The sequence below is a fragment of the Littorina saxatilis genome, linkage group LG1, assembly GCF_037325665.1.
Source record: "Littorina saxatilis isolate snail1 linkage group LG1, US_GU_Lsax_2.0, whole genome shotgun sequence".
Taxonomy (NCBI): Eukaryota; Metazoa; Mollusca; class Gastropoda; order Littorinimorpha; family Littorinidae; genus Littorina; species Littorina saxatilis.
This window is the reverse complement of record NC_090245.1, coordinates 13,195,165-13,211,294: the sequence shown is the minus strand read 5'-3', so window position 1 is coordinate 13,211,294 and position 16,130 is coordinate 13,195,165. Positions and strand designations below refer to the sequence as shown.

The 16,130-nt window shown below is 41.1% G+C and overlaps 2 protein-coding genes across 2 annotated transcripts in view; both read right to left on the bottom strand.

The window, feature by feature from the left end:
* Positions 1–16,130, bottom strand: part of LOC138962256 (deoxynucleoside triphosphate triphosphohydrolase SAMHD1-like) — a 285,667-nt gene that overhangs the window by 141,958 nt on the left and 127,579 nt on the right. The window lies entirely within an intron of this gene.
* The window catches only part of LOC138965530 (deoxynucleoside triphosphate triphosphohydrolase SAMHD1-like), a 36,206-nt gene that overhangs the window by 14,653 nt on the left and 5,423 nt on the right, over positions 1–16,130 (bottom strand). The window contains exons 4-9 of the mRNA XM_070337742.1: positions 11,814–11,969; positions 10,465–10,515; positions 9,630–9,794; positions 8,395–8,486; positions 7,238–7,294; positions 3,393–3,672 (exon numbers count right to left, since the gene is read on the bottom strand). Coding sequence (XP_070193843.1) covers positions 3,393–3,672; positions 7,238–7,294; positions 8,395–8,486; positions 9,630–9,794; positions 10,465–10,515; positions 11,814–11,969 — 801 coding nt within the window. The remainder of the gene's footprint in view (positions 1–3,392; positions 3,673–7,237; positions 7,295–8,394; positions 8,487–9,629; positions 9,795–10,464; positions 10,516–11,813; positions 11,970–16,130) is intronic.

Genomic DNA, 16,130 nt, shown 5'->3' with positions numbered 1-16,130 from the left:
GATTTGGATGAAACGGACACTCTTTTTAGCAAATAATCCACAAGATCTGAATCTGTTAATGAAAAGAGAAAACATTAAAGTGGAGCTTGAGCTCTTTTCATTGGAAGAAGCCCAGAGTGCCCAAGTTCGCTCTCGCGTTCAGTTCATAGAAAAAGGGAAGAAAAACACAAAGTATTTTTTGAATTTGGAAAAAAGTAAAGCTAATATGAAAATTATGGATCGTTTACAGACAGAAGACGGCAGGGTATTTAATACACAGAAAGAGATTATAAAAGAACAAGTACGATTTTTTAAAGACTCATATAAAAAAAGCGCGGAATTTAACCAGATGAGCGCAAACGAATTTGTACAAGATTTAAATATACCATTTCTCTCCAATGACCAAAAAGGTGAATTGGACTCGGAGATTACCAGTCGCCCCCTGGGATAGTATAATAGTTTGTTCTGCCATTGTTTAATTTGAAACTTTGAACTTCCGGCGGAAAGGAAGTCAGACAGACAAAATACATTCGTGTCACGCACAACTATTGGTAATTCTGGATGAGTCCATCTCTCCACAGAGGGGGGCTCGCGTGCTCCAACATTATAATGAGCCAGTACAAAATGCTGCAGAAAAAGTGTAAACAGGTTTTCTGCAGTAAAACAACAGCACCGTTTTACTGCAGCATTCTTGATTTCAATTTTACTGCAGTAAAATGTTTTGCTCCAGAAAAACCCGTTGCTTTGGCGAAAGATGACATGCAGAAATGCTGCAGAAAAGACAGTTTTTCTCCAGCATTTCTGTTTTTCTGCAGAATAACTGAATAAAGTCATAATCCGCTAAGGATAGCCTTGGCCGGGTAGAAATTCTATAGTTTCCAAGTCCATGGATACAGCTCGCGTAAGAAGATAACGTCGAAAGGCTTTGACGTCAAAGCATATGACGTCATCCCCTCTCTGCGGTCTTTCTCTCTCGCGCGATGCGTATGTGTGCATTTTGTGCACATGTGTTTGTTACTGTAAGTATGGGTGTGTGTGTGTGTGTGTGTGTGTGTGTGTATGTGTGTGTGTGTAAGAGAGAGAGAGAGAGAGAGAGAGAGAGAGAAAGAGAGAGAGAGAGAGAGAGTGTGCAAGCAAAAACGTGAGAGAGAGAGAGAGTAAGAGAGAGAGAGTGTGTGTGTGTGTGTGTGTGTGTGTGTGTGTGTGTGTGTGTGTGTGTGTGTGTGTGTGTGTGTGTGTGTGTAATAAAGAGAAAGAGAATGGCTGTGCCGTGTATGTGTATGTGCGTGTTCCGAAGTTTGTGTGTATGTGTGTGTGTGTATGAGTGTGTATGTGTGTTTGTAATGGTGTGTGTGTCCGTCTGATTATAATGTGCGCATGTGTGTGTTTTGTGTGTATGAAGTTTGTGTGAGTGAGTGAGTGAGTGCGTGTGAATGAGTACGTGTGAGTAAGTGAGCGTATGTGAATGTGGGTGTATGTGTGTGTGTGTGTGTGTGTGTGTGTGTTTGCAAGGGTGTGTGTGTGAGTGTTTGACTTGGGGTGTGTACGTATGTGTGTGATAGAGAGAGAGAGAGAGAGAGAGAGAGAGAGAGAGAGAGAGAGAGAGAGAGAGAGAGAGAGAGAGAGAGAGAGAGAGAGCGTAGTTGTCCTTCGCGGGGGATATGCAAAGCCTTTGCATTGCACTTCTACTTAATTTGTAATATTCACTGAGACGAGGTGTGTAACCTCTTTATTCCTCCTTTCTTCAGTTAAAGGCACAGTAAGCCTCCCGTAAACCATCACAGATAATCATACTGTCAGGCTTTTACACACTGTACAAACACCCTTGCATTTGAACGCTCACCAAACGGGAACATCCTAGGTGCCCTACGTAAAGAGCGAGCAATTTTTAAAGAATTAATTTTGCAGATTGTCTCGGACACTTTTTGGACCCATCCTGAACTCAGGTCAAATGTGAGTTACTTCCCTTCGGGTCTCATTCTATCGATGTAAACTGGCCATAGCCGCGGATCAATGATTATCAGAATGTTTTGGGACCGTGGTGCGTTTTTGCGCTTGACCTAACTTTTAAAATCTAAATAATAGATTGACAGCTTGTCGCACAAACATTCTTTAATCATAAAAGAATTCTTTTTTCATCAAGACAAGATCAGTGCAATTCGAAGTTGTGAAAATTTGAAAAAAGAAAAGCCCGGAAGCAGGGTCACGCAAGGGTCGTAGCAGACGACTGACGGTTTATGCATATTGCCGTTCCTCTCAACAGTCAAAAGCCATCGCTAGAGTTCTTGTGAACCACACCCGTTTGTTTCGTGCATAAAAACGTGCTATTGTAGATAAGCTCACATCGAGTCGCATTCAAATGACTAACTCACGACTACATTGTGAAAAAGGGAAACTGGATCACACGGGTTCACGATGGCTCAGGGGTAAGATAAACCACGCAAAAAAATATTCTTTGAAAATTGTTCACTCTTTACGGAGGGCACCTAGGATGTTCTCAATCGGTGAGTGTTTAAATGAAAGGGTGTTTGTACTGTGTGTAAAAGCCTGACCGTATCTGTGATGGTTTACGGAAGGCTTACTCTGCCTTTAATTAGCAATCTGCTATATGTGAATTGGGATAAGATATGTAATTTAATAGAAAATTTTAATAATAAATTTTCATTTGATTAATATACTTACCCAATTCACATAGTGAAGTCCCTCCCGCCTACCCCGCTTTAGATCCCCTAAAAATAAAAGGGCGCTTAAAGCCGCGATGAGTAAAAGATGGCGGCGAGAGCATGCGTTCGCAGTGCATGTTGGGAGGTAACCTTGACCTGGCGTTGTCATGTGACCGTCAAGGCCATTCTATTTTTAGGGTTACTTCCCCCCTTACCAGGGTGGAGCGTAGTTCAGCGTTCTAGAATTAATCTGAAGTAAATTGCTATATGTGAATTGGGTAAGTATATTAATCAAATGAAAATTTATTATTAAAATTTTCGATTCATAGCTTAAAATTCAGAGGCATGTAAGCCTCCAAATTTGCAGAACCTGCACTTGTAAGTAAAACAAGTCATTCATTTTAGATCCCTTTGAAGTCACGGAATGAACTGTACCTTTGTGTACGATTGCATTTCGTTTACATGCGTCAAAGACGGAATTATCCGTGAATTCCGACAGGGGACGTAACTCTGTCGTGTAAATGATGTTCCTTGGTTGAAAACGTAAGCTTTTTCGGCGTCATTTTCGTCGATCAACCAACTAAATTAATTAATTATGCTTAAGTTTGGATCTCAATCCGTCAATTAATTTCACGACAAATGTTATTTGGCTTGTTTACAGGGACTTGTATCAAAAATAAGTAAAGAATGCCACTGTATTCTGAGCTATGAATTTAACACACTAAAGTTCAAGATTACCTCATAACTTACACTTTTTGGCATGAATTCTTCGGCCAAGACGGGTATGACGATTTCTCCCACACACCTGTACAGCTTTCGCTGTTGGATGTCTTGCAAGGTTTCCTGTGCACGTTTTCTGGCAAGTGCCCGTTCTTTGGCACGTGCCAGTTCTTTTGCACGTTCTTCTGGCGTCAATTCTGCACCAAGTGGACGGTCTTCCTTGCTCAGCATGATTTGGTGAAATATTTCGTCCGTGAGGTTTGTGTAGGCATCCATATGACCAATACACTCAGATATGGAGTATTCACTGCTGAATGTTAAAAACTTTCATTTGTAAACAATTCGTTCACAACACACACACGAACACACGCACCCACTTCAACATTGTGCAGCTTCATTGTATCTGATCAATCCGATGTGAAAGATGCGTGTAAAGCATAGTTAACCAAATTGTAAATGACGTAAAAACAACAATAGATTTTCCATTAAAGTGTCGACATCGCAGAATTTTTGTGATCTGTATGGGTTATGTCGAACGCATACAAAATAATGTCTCTTTACTTTGACACGACAGTATCCTCGGAGGCCGTTTGTAAACACTAGCACTAGTCGCTCAGTGTCAATAAAAAAGCGATCATTAGGTTTCGAAAAAGTAATACATTTTTGCTTTCTTATTTTTGTCAACGTCTCGTCTTTTGGTATAGCTTTATCATTCATCAACATCGGAAAGTGATTGCCCATCAGGAGAAATCTTCAGTGTTTATGGCATGCACATTATGAGATGAAAACACAAATTTGACCTTACACGTCATACGATTTAAAAAAAACACTTGCAAAGATCGCCACCACAAGATAAGTTCTTGTACCTGCGGATTGTTACAATCAAAATCCTACGACAACAAAACATCTTGCAATCACACACATATCAATGAATAACACATTGCTCTAAAAAACATTATCACAAACACGTAGGCTTACACGCATGGGCACACACACGCACTACATAAAGCAAATTGCAAAATAATACATTATGACAAACATACGCACTCACGCGCGCGCAAAACACGTACGTGAAAAACTATGTACATACAGTACATGGGACAAAAATGACCATCAGGCTTGAAAATTTATTTTACGGTAAATGTTTGCGGAAAAGGTGTGTCTTTAGGTTTGATTTGAACCGAGATAGGGAAGAGCAACTGCGAAGGTCAGCGGGCAGTGAATTCCAAACAGAAGGGGCCTGATACTTTAAAGGATTTCTTTCCGTATGTTTCCAGTTTAAATTTTGGTACTTTGAGGAGCTTTTCCGGCAGAGCTGGACCTGAGAGGGCGAGAGGGCTCGTAGATGCTCAGTACTGATGATGGAATGGGGGAAGGAGATTTAAGTTTATGGTTGCTATATAATTGCGCGCTGGTGCAACTGTCCGTAAAATAGATGCACGCACATGGCAGCTTTTGCTTTTGGTCACTGAGGGAAAAGAGAACGACGACTGGAAGAAAAAGAAGAAAGAAGAAGAAGAAGAAGAACAACAACAACAACAACAACAACAACAACAACAACAACAACAACAACAACAACAACAACAACAACAACAACAACAAGCGTGCAAGATGAAAAAGGAATACGAGGAGGGGTCAGTCACACGCTGCTACGCAGCTGTTCTGTGCTTGCTAAAAGTTGGCTATTTGAATGGGATACACACGGTAAATGAGACCCCGAGACCCCGAATACTCTTGTGAAATGCCATGTCCATGCAGTTAGTCTGACCTCGGCACTTCCTGTGTATGTTCTCTTTTGCTTGCACTGTTTATACAATCCCATCGTCTATCCCCTCGCTGTAGCGGTAGATACTCAAACTGCACTGTGGTTACAGAACAGCGGGACAGCCCCTCCCTGCCCTCTACTTCCTCCCTCCCGTCTCCTCCCTCCTCCCTCGCTGGGGCGGGGAAGTAGCTCAGTTGGTAGCGCGCTGGCTTTGTATCCAGTTGGTCGCTATCAGCGTGAGTTCGAACCCCACGTTCGGCGAGAGATTTATTTCTCGGAGTCAACTTTGTGCAGACTCTCTTCGGTGTCCGAACACCCCCGTGTGCACACATGCGCACGAAAAAGATCCCAAGTTCACAGCGAAAGTCTCAGGGCTTGGAAAACACGAAGACACGCATGCATCATCTCTCGTCTCTGATTATCATGATCGTATTTCGATACTTTGACGACAAACCCAATTTTGGTGTGCTGAAGAAGACAGCCACAGCGGGCTTGTTCGAGTCAAAGTATCACACCATATCTTCAGCGTATTACCCATACCTGTCCCAATATAGACCAACTGGTCTTAGAGGACGTTAAACCCTAAATAGTCAGTCAGTCAGTCCTCCCTCGCCAGTAAGCCGTGCTTTTATTTGTTTCGTGGAATACTCCGATGCGCTTAAACCCTTTAAAAAATACTAGCATTTGATGTTACCCTTTTTGCGAGTATTACATGGTAACGTATGGGTGCGCGACAAAATGTCAAGGATCAAAATGTCGAGGCACAAAAGGTCGAGAACATTTGGTCGACAGTCAAAAGATTAAGAGTGACAGAAGGTCGAGTGTGACAAAACGCCAACAGCAAAAGTTCGAGTGGACAAAACGTCGAGCATTGAAAAAGGTCGAGGGTTGAAAAAAGGTCGAGGGTTGAAAAAAGGTCGAGGGTTGAAAAAAGGTCGAGGGTTGAAAAAAGGTCGAGGGTTGAAAAAAGGTCGAGGGTTGAAAAAGGTCGAGGGTTGAAAAAAGGTCGAGGGTTGAAAAAGGTCAGGTTCTTTTTCTGCAAGGACACCAATATTCTGTGCCCGTTGTTGCTAATTAATTAATTATCATTTATGATCCATACCTGAAGAAAACGCTGCTTCGAGTGCCTTTTGTGTGTGTTATAAATTAAGTGTTCTTTTTTCTTACGAACAGTAACTTGATTGACCGGTGTTTGTTTGTGTTCACGGACCCACGATTTTGTCGGTAAATAAAGCGTAATAGGGTTAACGGTAAACACAGCTCCATACTCAACAGATTGTGAGATGACAATATACATCACGCATTTTACTGTAATAATTCGGCTAAACGCGCGAGTTTTATTTATTTTTTTTTCTTTCCTCTTTCTCTTAATTTTTGAAGCACAGTTCAAAGTGGGCGTGTGTGTGCGAGCGTTCGTTCGTTTGTGCGAGCGTTCGTTCGTGTGTGTGTGTGTGTGTATGCGTGCGTGTGTGTGTGCGTGTGTGTGTGCGTGTGTGTGTGCATGCATGCGTGTGTGTGTGCGTGTGTGTGTGTGTGTTTCATATTTAAAAACCACCCCTGGACCTTTTTCAATCCCTCGACCTTGTTCAACCTTTTGCCTTCGAGATTTGATCACACTCGACCTTTCGTCACACCCGACGTTTTGACCCTCAACCAAATGTCCTTGACTTTTTGTGCCTCGACCTTATGGTTCTCTCCCATAACGATATATATATACGGTTATAGAAGCCCTACTACTTTCACATTTCACTTAATTGCCTTTTAGCTAGACGTAGACGCACTTTAGAGGCAAAAATTCAACTCTTACATCAATTTCTACATGTACATGAATTTATCTTAATAAAATCTGCACCAAGACAAAAACATACAGGACGTTTTTGTTTGTATCTAGTTCTCTCAGGACTCGGAGCTTGGTGTAAAACTTGTATGTATTGACGTGCATCAGTTAGCTTACTCTCGGACCCGCCCAAGTAAGGCCGAGGAAAGTTTAGCTTTTACATCTATTTGTATGAGCTGCAGGAACCCCGGACGACAACAAAACTGAAATAATCGCTTTATATTGACAACGAGCATTAAACACAGCGTGAGAAAACATCAAAAAAGTACTCACTTGTTATCTCCAGGGATTTTCAGGAACACGTTTGCTGCTTTCATCGCATCAACCAGCCTAATGATGTTAATAAAATCAAATTCTTTTAAATATGTTCGTTTTCGTGTAACAACAATAGGGAAAAAAACACTCATGTAATTTTTAATTTTCAAAAAGGGCTTCTTTTCTGTCATCATGTGCTAGATTAAAGGCACAGCGCGCCTCCCGTAAACCATCACAGATACAAACACCCTTCCATTTGAACGCTCACCCAACGAGAACATCCTTGGTGCCCTACGTAAAGAGCGAGCAATTTTCAAAGAATTAATTTTGCAGATTGTCTCAGTAGACAATCAGACCGTGGTGCGTTTTGGCGCTAGAACTAACTTTTACATTCTAAATAATAAATTGACAGCTTGTTACACAAACATTCTTAAATCATAACAGATTTATTTTTTCACCAATACAAGATCAGTACATCTCGAAGTTTTGAAAGTTTTAAAAAAGAAGCCCGGAAGCAGGGTTACGCAAGGTCGTGGTTCTCGAAGCAGACGACGGTTTATGCCTATCGCCAGTTCCTCTGAACAGTCAAAAGCCATCGTGAGAGTTCTTGTGAACCACAGCCGTTTGTTTCGTGCATAGTCAGAGGTACATAATAACCTGCTATTGCAGATAAGCTCACATCCAGTCGCATTCAAATTACTACCCGACGACTGCATTGTAAAAAAGGGAAACTGTATCACATGGGTTCACGATGGCTCAGGGGTAAGATAAACCATGCAAAAATAAATTTTTTGAAAATTGCTCGCTCTTTACGTAGGGCACCAAGAATGTTCTCAAGCGGTGAGTGTTTAAATGAAAGGGTGTTTGTACTGTGTGTAAAAAGCCTGACAGTATGTGATGGTTTACGGGAGGCTTACTGTGCCTTTTAAGTTAATAGTGGCCCCGACTGAAAATCGTACTTACGATTACGTAGTCGTCCTACAGCTGATAATACTGATCAGAAGTATATGGGCTGTCAAAAAGGAACGAATAAATCATCTTAAGCTTTATGTATCAGTTAAAAATCAGAGCAATAGTAAAGAAGCAAGACTGTCTTTCAGCCACTTTAAAGTAAACATTTGTGGGAATAACCACAATTACAACACACACACACACAAACACACACATTTACTAACATGAGTTCAACTGCTTGCACTGTTTTGTGCTGGTATGCTCTACGGTGCAACGTGAAGCGAGTGTGGAACAGCTGGTACATGTTGAAAGCCTCCTGAAACACCGTAAGCAACTAGAGTTAGCCGGGTGAAGTAAAAAGCGAGGCGATTGAGTGCCTCACTTTTTTTATTTTAACAATAATGATGGATTGTTCGATCCGCACTTACAATTTAATAGTAGTTTGAGCTCTAGCGTTTCATGTACACAAGGCCTACACCTCTAGATGAACCTGTTGCCACTTATCTCGTCATCGGCGCTGTTCCGGAAATGATCTGCGCTTTGTTGGAATTCCAACAATGGCCGCCATTGTAGGAATTCCGACTTTGCGCTACTGGATTCTAGAACTGTACCGCGCGCATGGTGATAATTCTGCTCTTTCTTATAATGCGACTGAAAAATGATATAAGTCATGTTGGCCCATAATGATCCTTGTGTGTGTTAAAATGATCAATGCTTATAGTCTTGAAAAACCAGATGCATTGAATAACGCAACAAACCAACACATTTTTTTTTAAACTTTTGATAACTTCAGGCTGGACCAACACTGATCAACGTCATCCCACTCGACCAAAACGAACCAATTTGACGTCATTTTTAACGTTTCAGATCTTACATTTATACAACAACAAAAATGTTCCGATAGAACTTCTCACGGGTAACTATGGTAACTATCGATTGTTATGATTGTTACTCAGCCTTAATTGATTCCAATCACGCAGTCTTTCTGGACTGCAGAGAAACATACTTCCCCTGACTGAGTGCAGGATCTTGATACGTAATATGCAAGTTGCGCTTTTGGTGTGATTGATTGTTGCAAAATATTGATTCAAAAGAAAGTTCAGTTCAGCCTGTTGTAACAAACTAACATCTACCCTCCAACAATTCATTGTGTTCAAAGTAGAGACAAGAGCTGCAAGGGCTGATTGTCAGAGAAGTGTTACACAGTACGTTAACCTCCCTCCCCACACACATAAACACCATATTTAAGGCTTCCCCTTTATGAGGCCTTAATTTTTTTCAAATACATTATTCATAGCCTGTGAAAAGAGTTTGCTTTTGTGACAGTTGAAGGATGCCATTTCTAGAACGAGGCAGCTCGTTTACGGATATGCGGCGCTTTGTTGAAGATCAAGTGAGGTTTCGGGAATTCCCGATTATTTCAACTCTGCCCCGGATTCTTTCTTTGAGTTCAACATACCTTGTCCCTGTAGCAAATCTGGTACTCCCCTTTTACTTTGATGACACGGGCAAACTTGATGAATCTTTTCAGGTCAAAACTGCTGGTCATGCCCAGATGATGACAGTCACGTTGGAAATAGTCCCACTTGTCCACATCCACCCCGTTACGCTTGTTGGCCACGATCTGAAAATTAAACAGTTCAAAATGAATACTCGATAAATTCAGTTCCAATCTCACCATTGACTTCAAAGACCCATATAAGCGTTAACCAACAAAACAAACGATAAAAATGATTGATTTTAATCTGACTCACAAAGCCTTTTATGTGAACATGACATTCACCGCTCACAATAACTTACTTTTCAATTTTCTGTTTGAGTTTCAAAGAAATCTGCTGCTGTTGCTACCGCTTTCTGTTGTTGCTACTGATTTGTACTCTCTGCGATGATGATATGAGCTTTGGGTTCAAGTCATCAAGAACTTGTGTAAATTCGGAAAGGTCGTCAAGGCCAAACGTGTCAAGTTTAACAAGTCTGTGACAGAGAGAGAGAGAGAGAGAGAGAGAGAGAGAGAGAGAGAGAGAGAGAGAGAGAGAGAGAGAGAGAGAGAGAGAGAGAGAAAGAGTTAAATTGTAGGGCTACAACAACAACAACAACAACAACAACAACAACAACAGCTAACCATTACTGCCAACATTAAGGCGATATTATACATTCGGAATAGGACCTTGAATCTGACAATATTTCGTCTGTAATAATCCACGAAACGTTGAAGCAGGTTGGCTTGTATATATTGGGCGTAGAGATTTTCCGTATAAAACATTTTGCTTTGAAGAGAATGTTCTGTTGCATACCTCGTACAAGAAGGCCTTTTCCTCTTTTTTGTACCAACCGCCGTTCTCCAACTGTGAACAAAAAATGAGGATGAGTTGAAATATGTTTCACCACCAATTACATTGAATTTGATCAAACAATTTTGAAGAACTTCGTAAAGTAAATGTCTTGAAGCAAACGGTGAATACACGAGGTACAGCGGAGATGGGCCGCTTGCATTTATTGTCTAGTGGTATACACTATGCAGTTACTTGAAAATGTTCAAGCAAAAACAAGAATCGACAAGTAAGAATCACCAAAAACAACAATGATTAATATGTGACATCTGTTCTCTCTCTCTCTCTCTCTCTCTCTCTCTCTCTCTCTCTCTCTCTCTCTCTCTCTCTCTCTCTCTCTCTCTCTCTCTCTCTCTCTCTCTCTCTCTCTCTCTCTCTCTCTCTCTCTCTCTCTCTCAACCTCTCGCCCTCTCTGCTCTCTGTCGATCATATTGAGTAAAGACTAAATAACCATTGTATGAATCTTTTACATCTTAACGGCGATAATGTTTGTATGTTGTGACGTGTTTTGGCGTGTACCAAAGAAATATAAACAATTTGTCATTTAAGCTCAAAATCGTGGGTTTTTTTGTGTGTGTGTGGTCCAATTTTACTACTTCATTCGGGGATGATTCTTGTGTAAAAGTCTGATACCTTATATTCAAAGATCATGCATTAGCTAATTAAAAAAAATCATTTTTATTCTGTCAGGCCTACATATTACCAAAATGAATTGAATTCGTTTTACGCATTTTGTTATTTTCTCTTGCGGAGAAGGCTTTGTTTCACAACGACTTTGTTATTGGAATTGATCGTCCAATGTGTTTGTTCTAGAGTTACGCACTTTTTATCACTCAGTGGCCGACGATTCGATTTTCATTATCAATAGCAGGGAAATGTGTTGTGCTTTTCGGGTAGTAAAGAAAGGTACACAGTTGTCATTTCCACGTACAAGTCTGCCTTTGATAGACTTATGATTTTTTGTGTGCATGTATTTCCTCACTGAAAGACAAAATAAAAATGAATCTTTTGTATATGATTACCAGCAAGAAGATCATTGCTCAATATTTATGCTATGCTGTGCTAACTTGGTTTTTCTGTCCCCAGAACTAGTGTCCATTTGGGACATAACGTGGTTATATGCTAAAATCAACATTCATAATTTTGCAGAATGTATTTCAATTTACTGTGATATAACGCAGAATACTTCAGATCGAGGCTCCGTCGAGAGGGAAAATACGCTGCGTTGCTAGACTGAGAAATACAACAAATCACACACGCTCTGCCAACAGAGGCAAAGGATCAAGTCTTGAGACAAATATAAGTCGAATCACCTTTTTTTCCTGGGCACTGTCTTTTGGTTTTCCCATGATCAGAGCCTTGATGAACTCTCTGTGAAGGTCTGTCAAGCCGGCTTCACCTTTAAAGGCTTGATCCAGATCGTTTTTTTCAATCATTTGGTCAAACATATCCATTGATGCGTCCTCGTGCTAAAATCCAAATTTCAAGAGAAAACAATTATTGAAGTTGAAGTATTCTGTAATAAAAAAAAGAACACACGTCTATATTTTCAACCTTACAAATCATGTGTTGCCACAGGTTATATACCTGCACTATTAACAGCTATTGTGTTTTCAGCGTAGCAATAGGGTCCGATATTTAGACGAGACAAGTATAATGCCGACGAGTCGAAGACGAGTCGCATTATACTTGTTCGAGTCTAAATATCGGACCCTATTGCTACGCTGAAAATACAATAGCGATTCCATTTCACGTAGTTTAGCCGAAACTACAGGAAATGTGAGAGAGCGCATGTCCGGAAGAGCCATATCCGTATTTCCGGCGCCATTAGCGCACGTCTGAAACCGATGCTCCGCTGTTTTCGGTTGTTTATCGTGATTCATCTTGGTTTACGATCGAATTTTTCGGTCTCAAAGTACATCTTTCGATTCCGCGAACCTTGCTGCGTTGTTCTTTCAAAGAATTTGAAATGGAGAGCGAAGAAAACTTGCTCAAATCCGATTCCGAGGGTGAAGACGCTTCCCCTCCATGCTCACAGAGACCCCAGAAAAACATGGTTGAAATCACAAAAGTGAAACAAAAAGAAAAACCTCGACCCGAGGTAGTACAATTACCGACAAAGGATTGGGATGACATGAAAAAGCAGAATGAACGAATCCTGCGTGCACTAAAGAAATGGGATGCAGAAGAAGGGGAAATTGTGGAAGACGAAGATTCAGAATGTGTTCAACTTCGGAGTAGTTCCCCTTTGAAGAAGAAAAGACGCAGAGAAGAAGACAGTACCGTATCTTTTTTGGTGGACAATTCTGATGAAAATTTGGACTACCAAATTGAAAATCTTACTCGTGTGAGATCTTGTGGCGATCAGACAGAGAATCGCAGTGATGAAAATGCTGAAAGTGACACACTGACAGGGATTCAGCAAGATTATGAGGCTGATGAGGAGCTTGGCGATGATATTTCGGAACAGCTAGCCAAAATAGTCAACATGATGGCAAAAGGCAAAATGAACGAAGCAAAAATGAAAGACAAGATTTCGGAACACAAGCGCCCGAAAAACGTCGAACTTAAAGTTCCTCGAGTGAACCATGAAGTGTGGGACACAATGGACCATAACCAGAAAAGTGCAGATTTGCGTACTCAAAGAATTCAACACATTTTGCTTACAGCAGTGAACGCTCTTGTGTGTGCAGCGAACGAGTGTGTTGGGAAAACAAACATTGATGTGAAAAAACAAATGAAATCTCTGACCGATTCAATGGGGCTCATTCTCAAAGCGACTCACGAAATGTCAATGGACAGAAGAGTGTCGATTATGTCCGCACCGCAATTCAACAAGAAATACAAGAAACTCGTTTCTTCAGAAATCCCAGTGACAACAGAACTGTTTGGGGATGATTTGCGATCTGTGTTCGCCTCCATTGATTCGTCATCCAAGCTTGGCATGGCAATCACTCGGTCATCAAGGGGAGACAAGTTTTTTCCATTCAGAGGAGGCAGGACAAAAAACTGGGACTACGACCAGAGTCAGAGAAGAGGCCGAGGCTGGACACGCGGCCGAGCAAGAGGTTACTATCCACGCTACCGGGGGAGAAGCTTCCGAGGGCAGAACAACACGACATTCAAATCGGCATAAATGAGGATGCACAGCCAGACCTGACCGGTAAGGTACGCTATCCAATAAACAAAAGTGTTCAGATACCATTTATTGCGGGTAGAATACAATACTTTATTGAAGAATGGAGAAAGCTGACATCAGATCCTTTTATTTTGAAAATGGTGACAGGGGCTGAAATTCCACTGAGGGATTTATCAGAATTAGAAGTAGGAAAAGTGCCTACAACTCAAATCAAAGGTTATCAATTTTCTGAGATGGACAATGAAGTTCAGAAGTTACTGAAAATGAAAGTAATCGAAAAATGTGAAAGTGAAGATGGAGAAATAATATCCCCTGTATTCCTGGTGATGAAACCAGATGGAACATATCGAATGATTCTAAACCTGAAAGAGTTTAATCAGTCAGTGACGTATGAGCACTTCAAAATGGAAAATCTGACGTCAGCTATACGGCTTATGAGAAAAGGGTGTTACATGGCTTCAGTTGACTTGAGGCATGCATATTATTCTGTCTCAATCAAGCCAGATTTCAGAAAATTTTTGAAATTCATTTGGAGAGAACAGTTGTATGAATACACCTGCTTCCCAAACGGGTTGTGTAACTGCCCAAGATATTTCACTAAGTTACTGAAACCAGTGTATGCTTGTCTGAGAAAAAGGGGCTTTTTGTCAGCATCATTCATTGATGATTGCTATCTTCAGGGACAAACTTATGAGAGTTGTCTGCAGAATGTTCAGGAAACAGTACACTTGTTTGAAGCCCTTGGATTTATCATCCATGAAGAAAAGTCAGAACTTACCCCACTCAAAAAGATAAAGTATCTGGGGTTTTGGCTAGATTCAGAAAATATGTCTGTCTGTCTGACTGAAGAAAAAATTCAGAAACTGAAAAATACTTGCAGAAGTGTAAAAAACAGGAAAAGGATTACCATTCGGGAGCTAGCGCAAGTGATTGGTCAGCTTGTTGCTTCATTCCCAGCTGTGCTTTGGGGTCAGTTGTTCTATAGACAACTCGATAAGGTTAAGGTTGAAGCATTGAAAGTGAAAAAAGGGGATTTTGATGCATTGGTAGTTATATCAAAAGAAGCTGAAGAAGAGCTAGACTGGTGGCTACAGAACATAGATTCAGCTTTTTTCCCCATAGAAAGATCTGAACCTGAAATGGTAATAACAACAGATGCCTCCACTTTGGGTTGGGGTGCAGTTTGCCACCCAAAGCAAACAGGTGGCCGTTGGTCTGTTTCAGAAAGAAACAACAATATCAATGTTCTAGAGCTGATGGCGATTGAGCATGCTCTGAAAAGCTTTAGTAAGGATATTGATGGTAAACATATCAAAGTGCTGACAGACAACTCATGTGCGGTGTCATACATTGAAAAAATGGGTGGTTCACATTCTGCAGATTGCAATGATGTAGCAAAAAGAATCTGGATCTGGTGTAAAGACAGGAATATTTGGCTGACAGTAGCTCACATTCCTGGCAAGCTAAATACACAAGCTGATGCTCGGTCCAGAAAATTCAATGATAATACAGAATGGATGCTGGACAGACAGATTTTCAAAAGAATATGTGAGCTAGTTGGAAAACCTGAAATTGATCTTTTTGCATCAAGACTAAATCGCCAGTTGGCAACTTTTGTGTCTTGGCAACCAGATCCAGAATCGTTTGCAGTGGATGCATTTAAGATGAGTTGGACTAACTGGTTCTTTTATGCTTTTCCGCCATTCAGCCTGATTCAGAGGGTCCTGGTCAAACTGGAGAAGGACAACGCAGAAGGGGTTGTCATAGTCCCAGACTGGCCTACAGCAACTTGGTATCCTCAACTATTGCGGCTCCTCGTCAGGAAACCTCTTCTGCTACCCAAGGGGAGGACTGTTCTACGTCTGGCCCACGCGCAGACACCACATCCTCTGCACAGCAAGCTTCAGTTGATGGCAGTGATGTTATCAGGGATGCAGTTGAAGCACAAGGAATTCATGGACAAGCTTGCAGCATCATCTGTGCATCATGGAGGGAAAGGACACACAGACAGTATTCCAGCTACTTGTCACGGTGGAAAGTTTTCTGTGTTGAACGGAACTGTGATCCATTTCATGCATCTGTAAAGCAAGTTTTGGAATTTTTGACTGGGCTGTTTAGCCTTGGATTAGGCTACAGTGCTATTAACACAGCCAGGAGTGCTATTTCTGCTGCAGTACAAACAGATGACAACAAGAAAATGGGAGAACACCCATTAATATGTCGTTTTGTAAGAGGTGTGTTTCAGCTGAGAACACCATTGCCCCGCCAAAAGAACACTTGGGATGTGGCTGTGCTCTTGGATTTTTTCAGAAATAGTGAGGACAATAGCAAACTCTCCTTGAAAGAAATAACATTAAAATTGTGTGCTTTACTTTTGATTGGTTCGGCACAGAGAGTGCAGACAATTCATTTATTGAGACTATCATGTGTTCAGTTTTTAAATCAGGGATCATGCAAGATTCATGTAGTTGATAAACTCAAGCATAGTAGA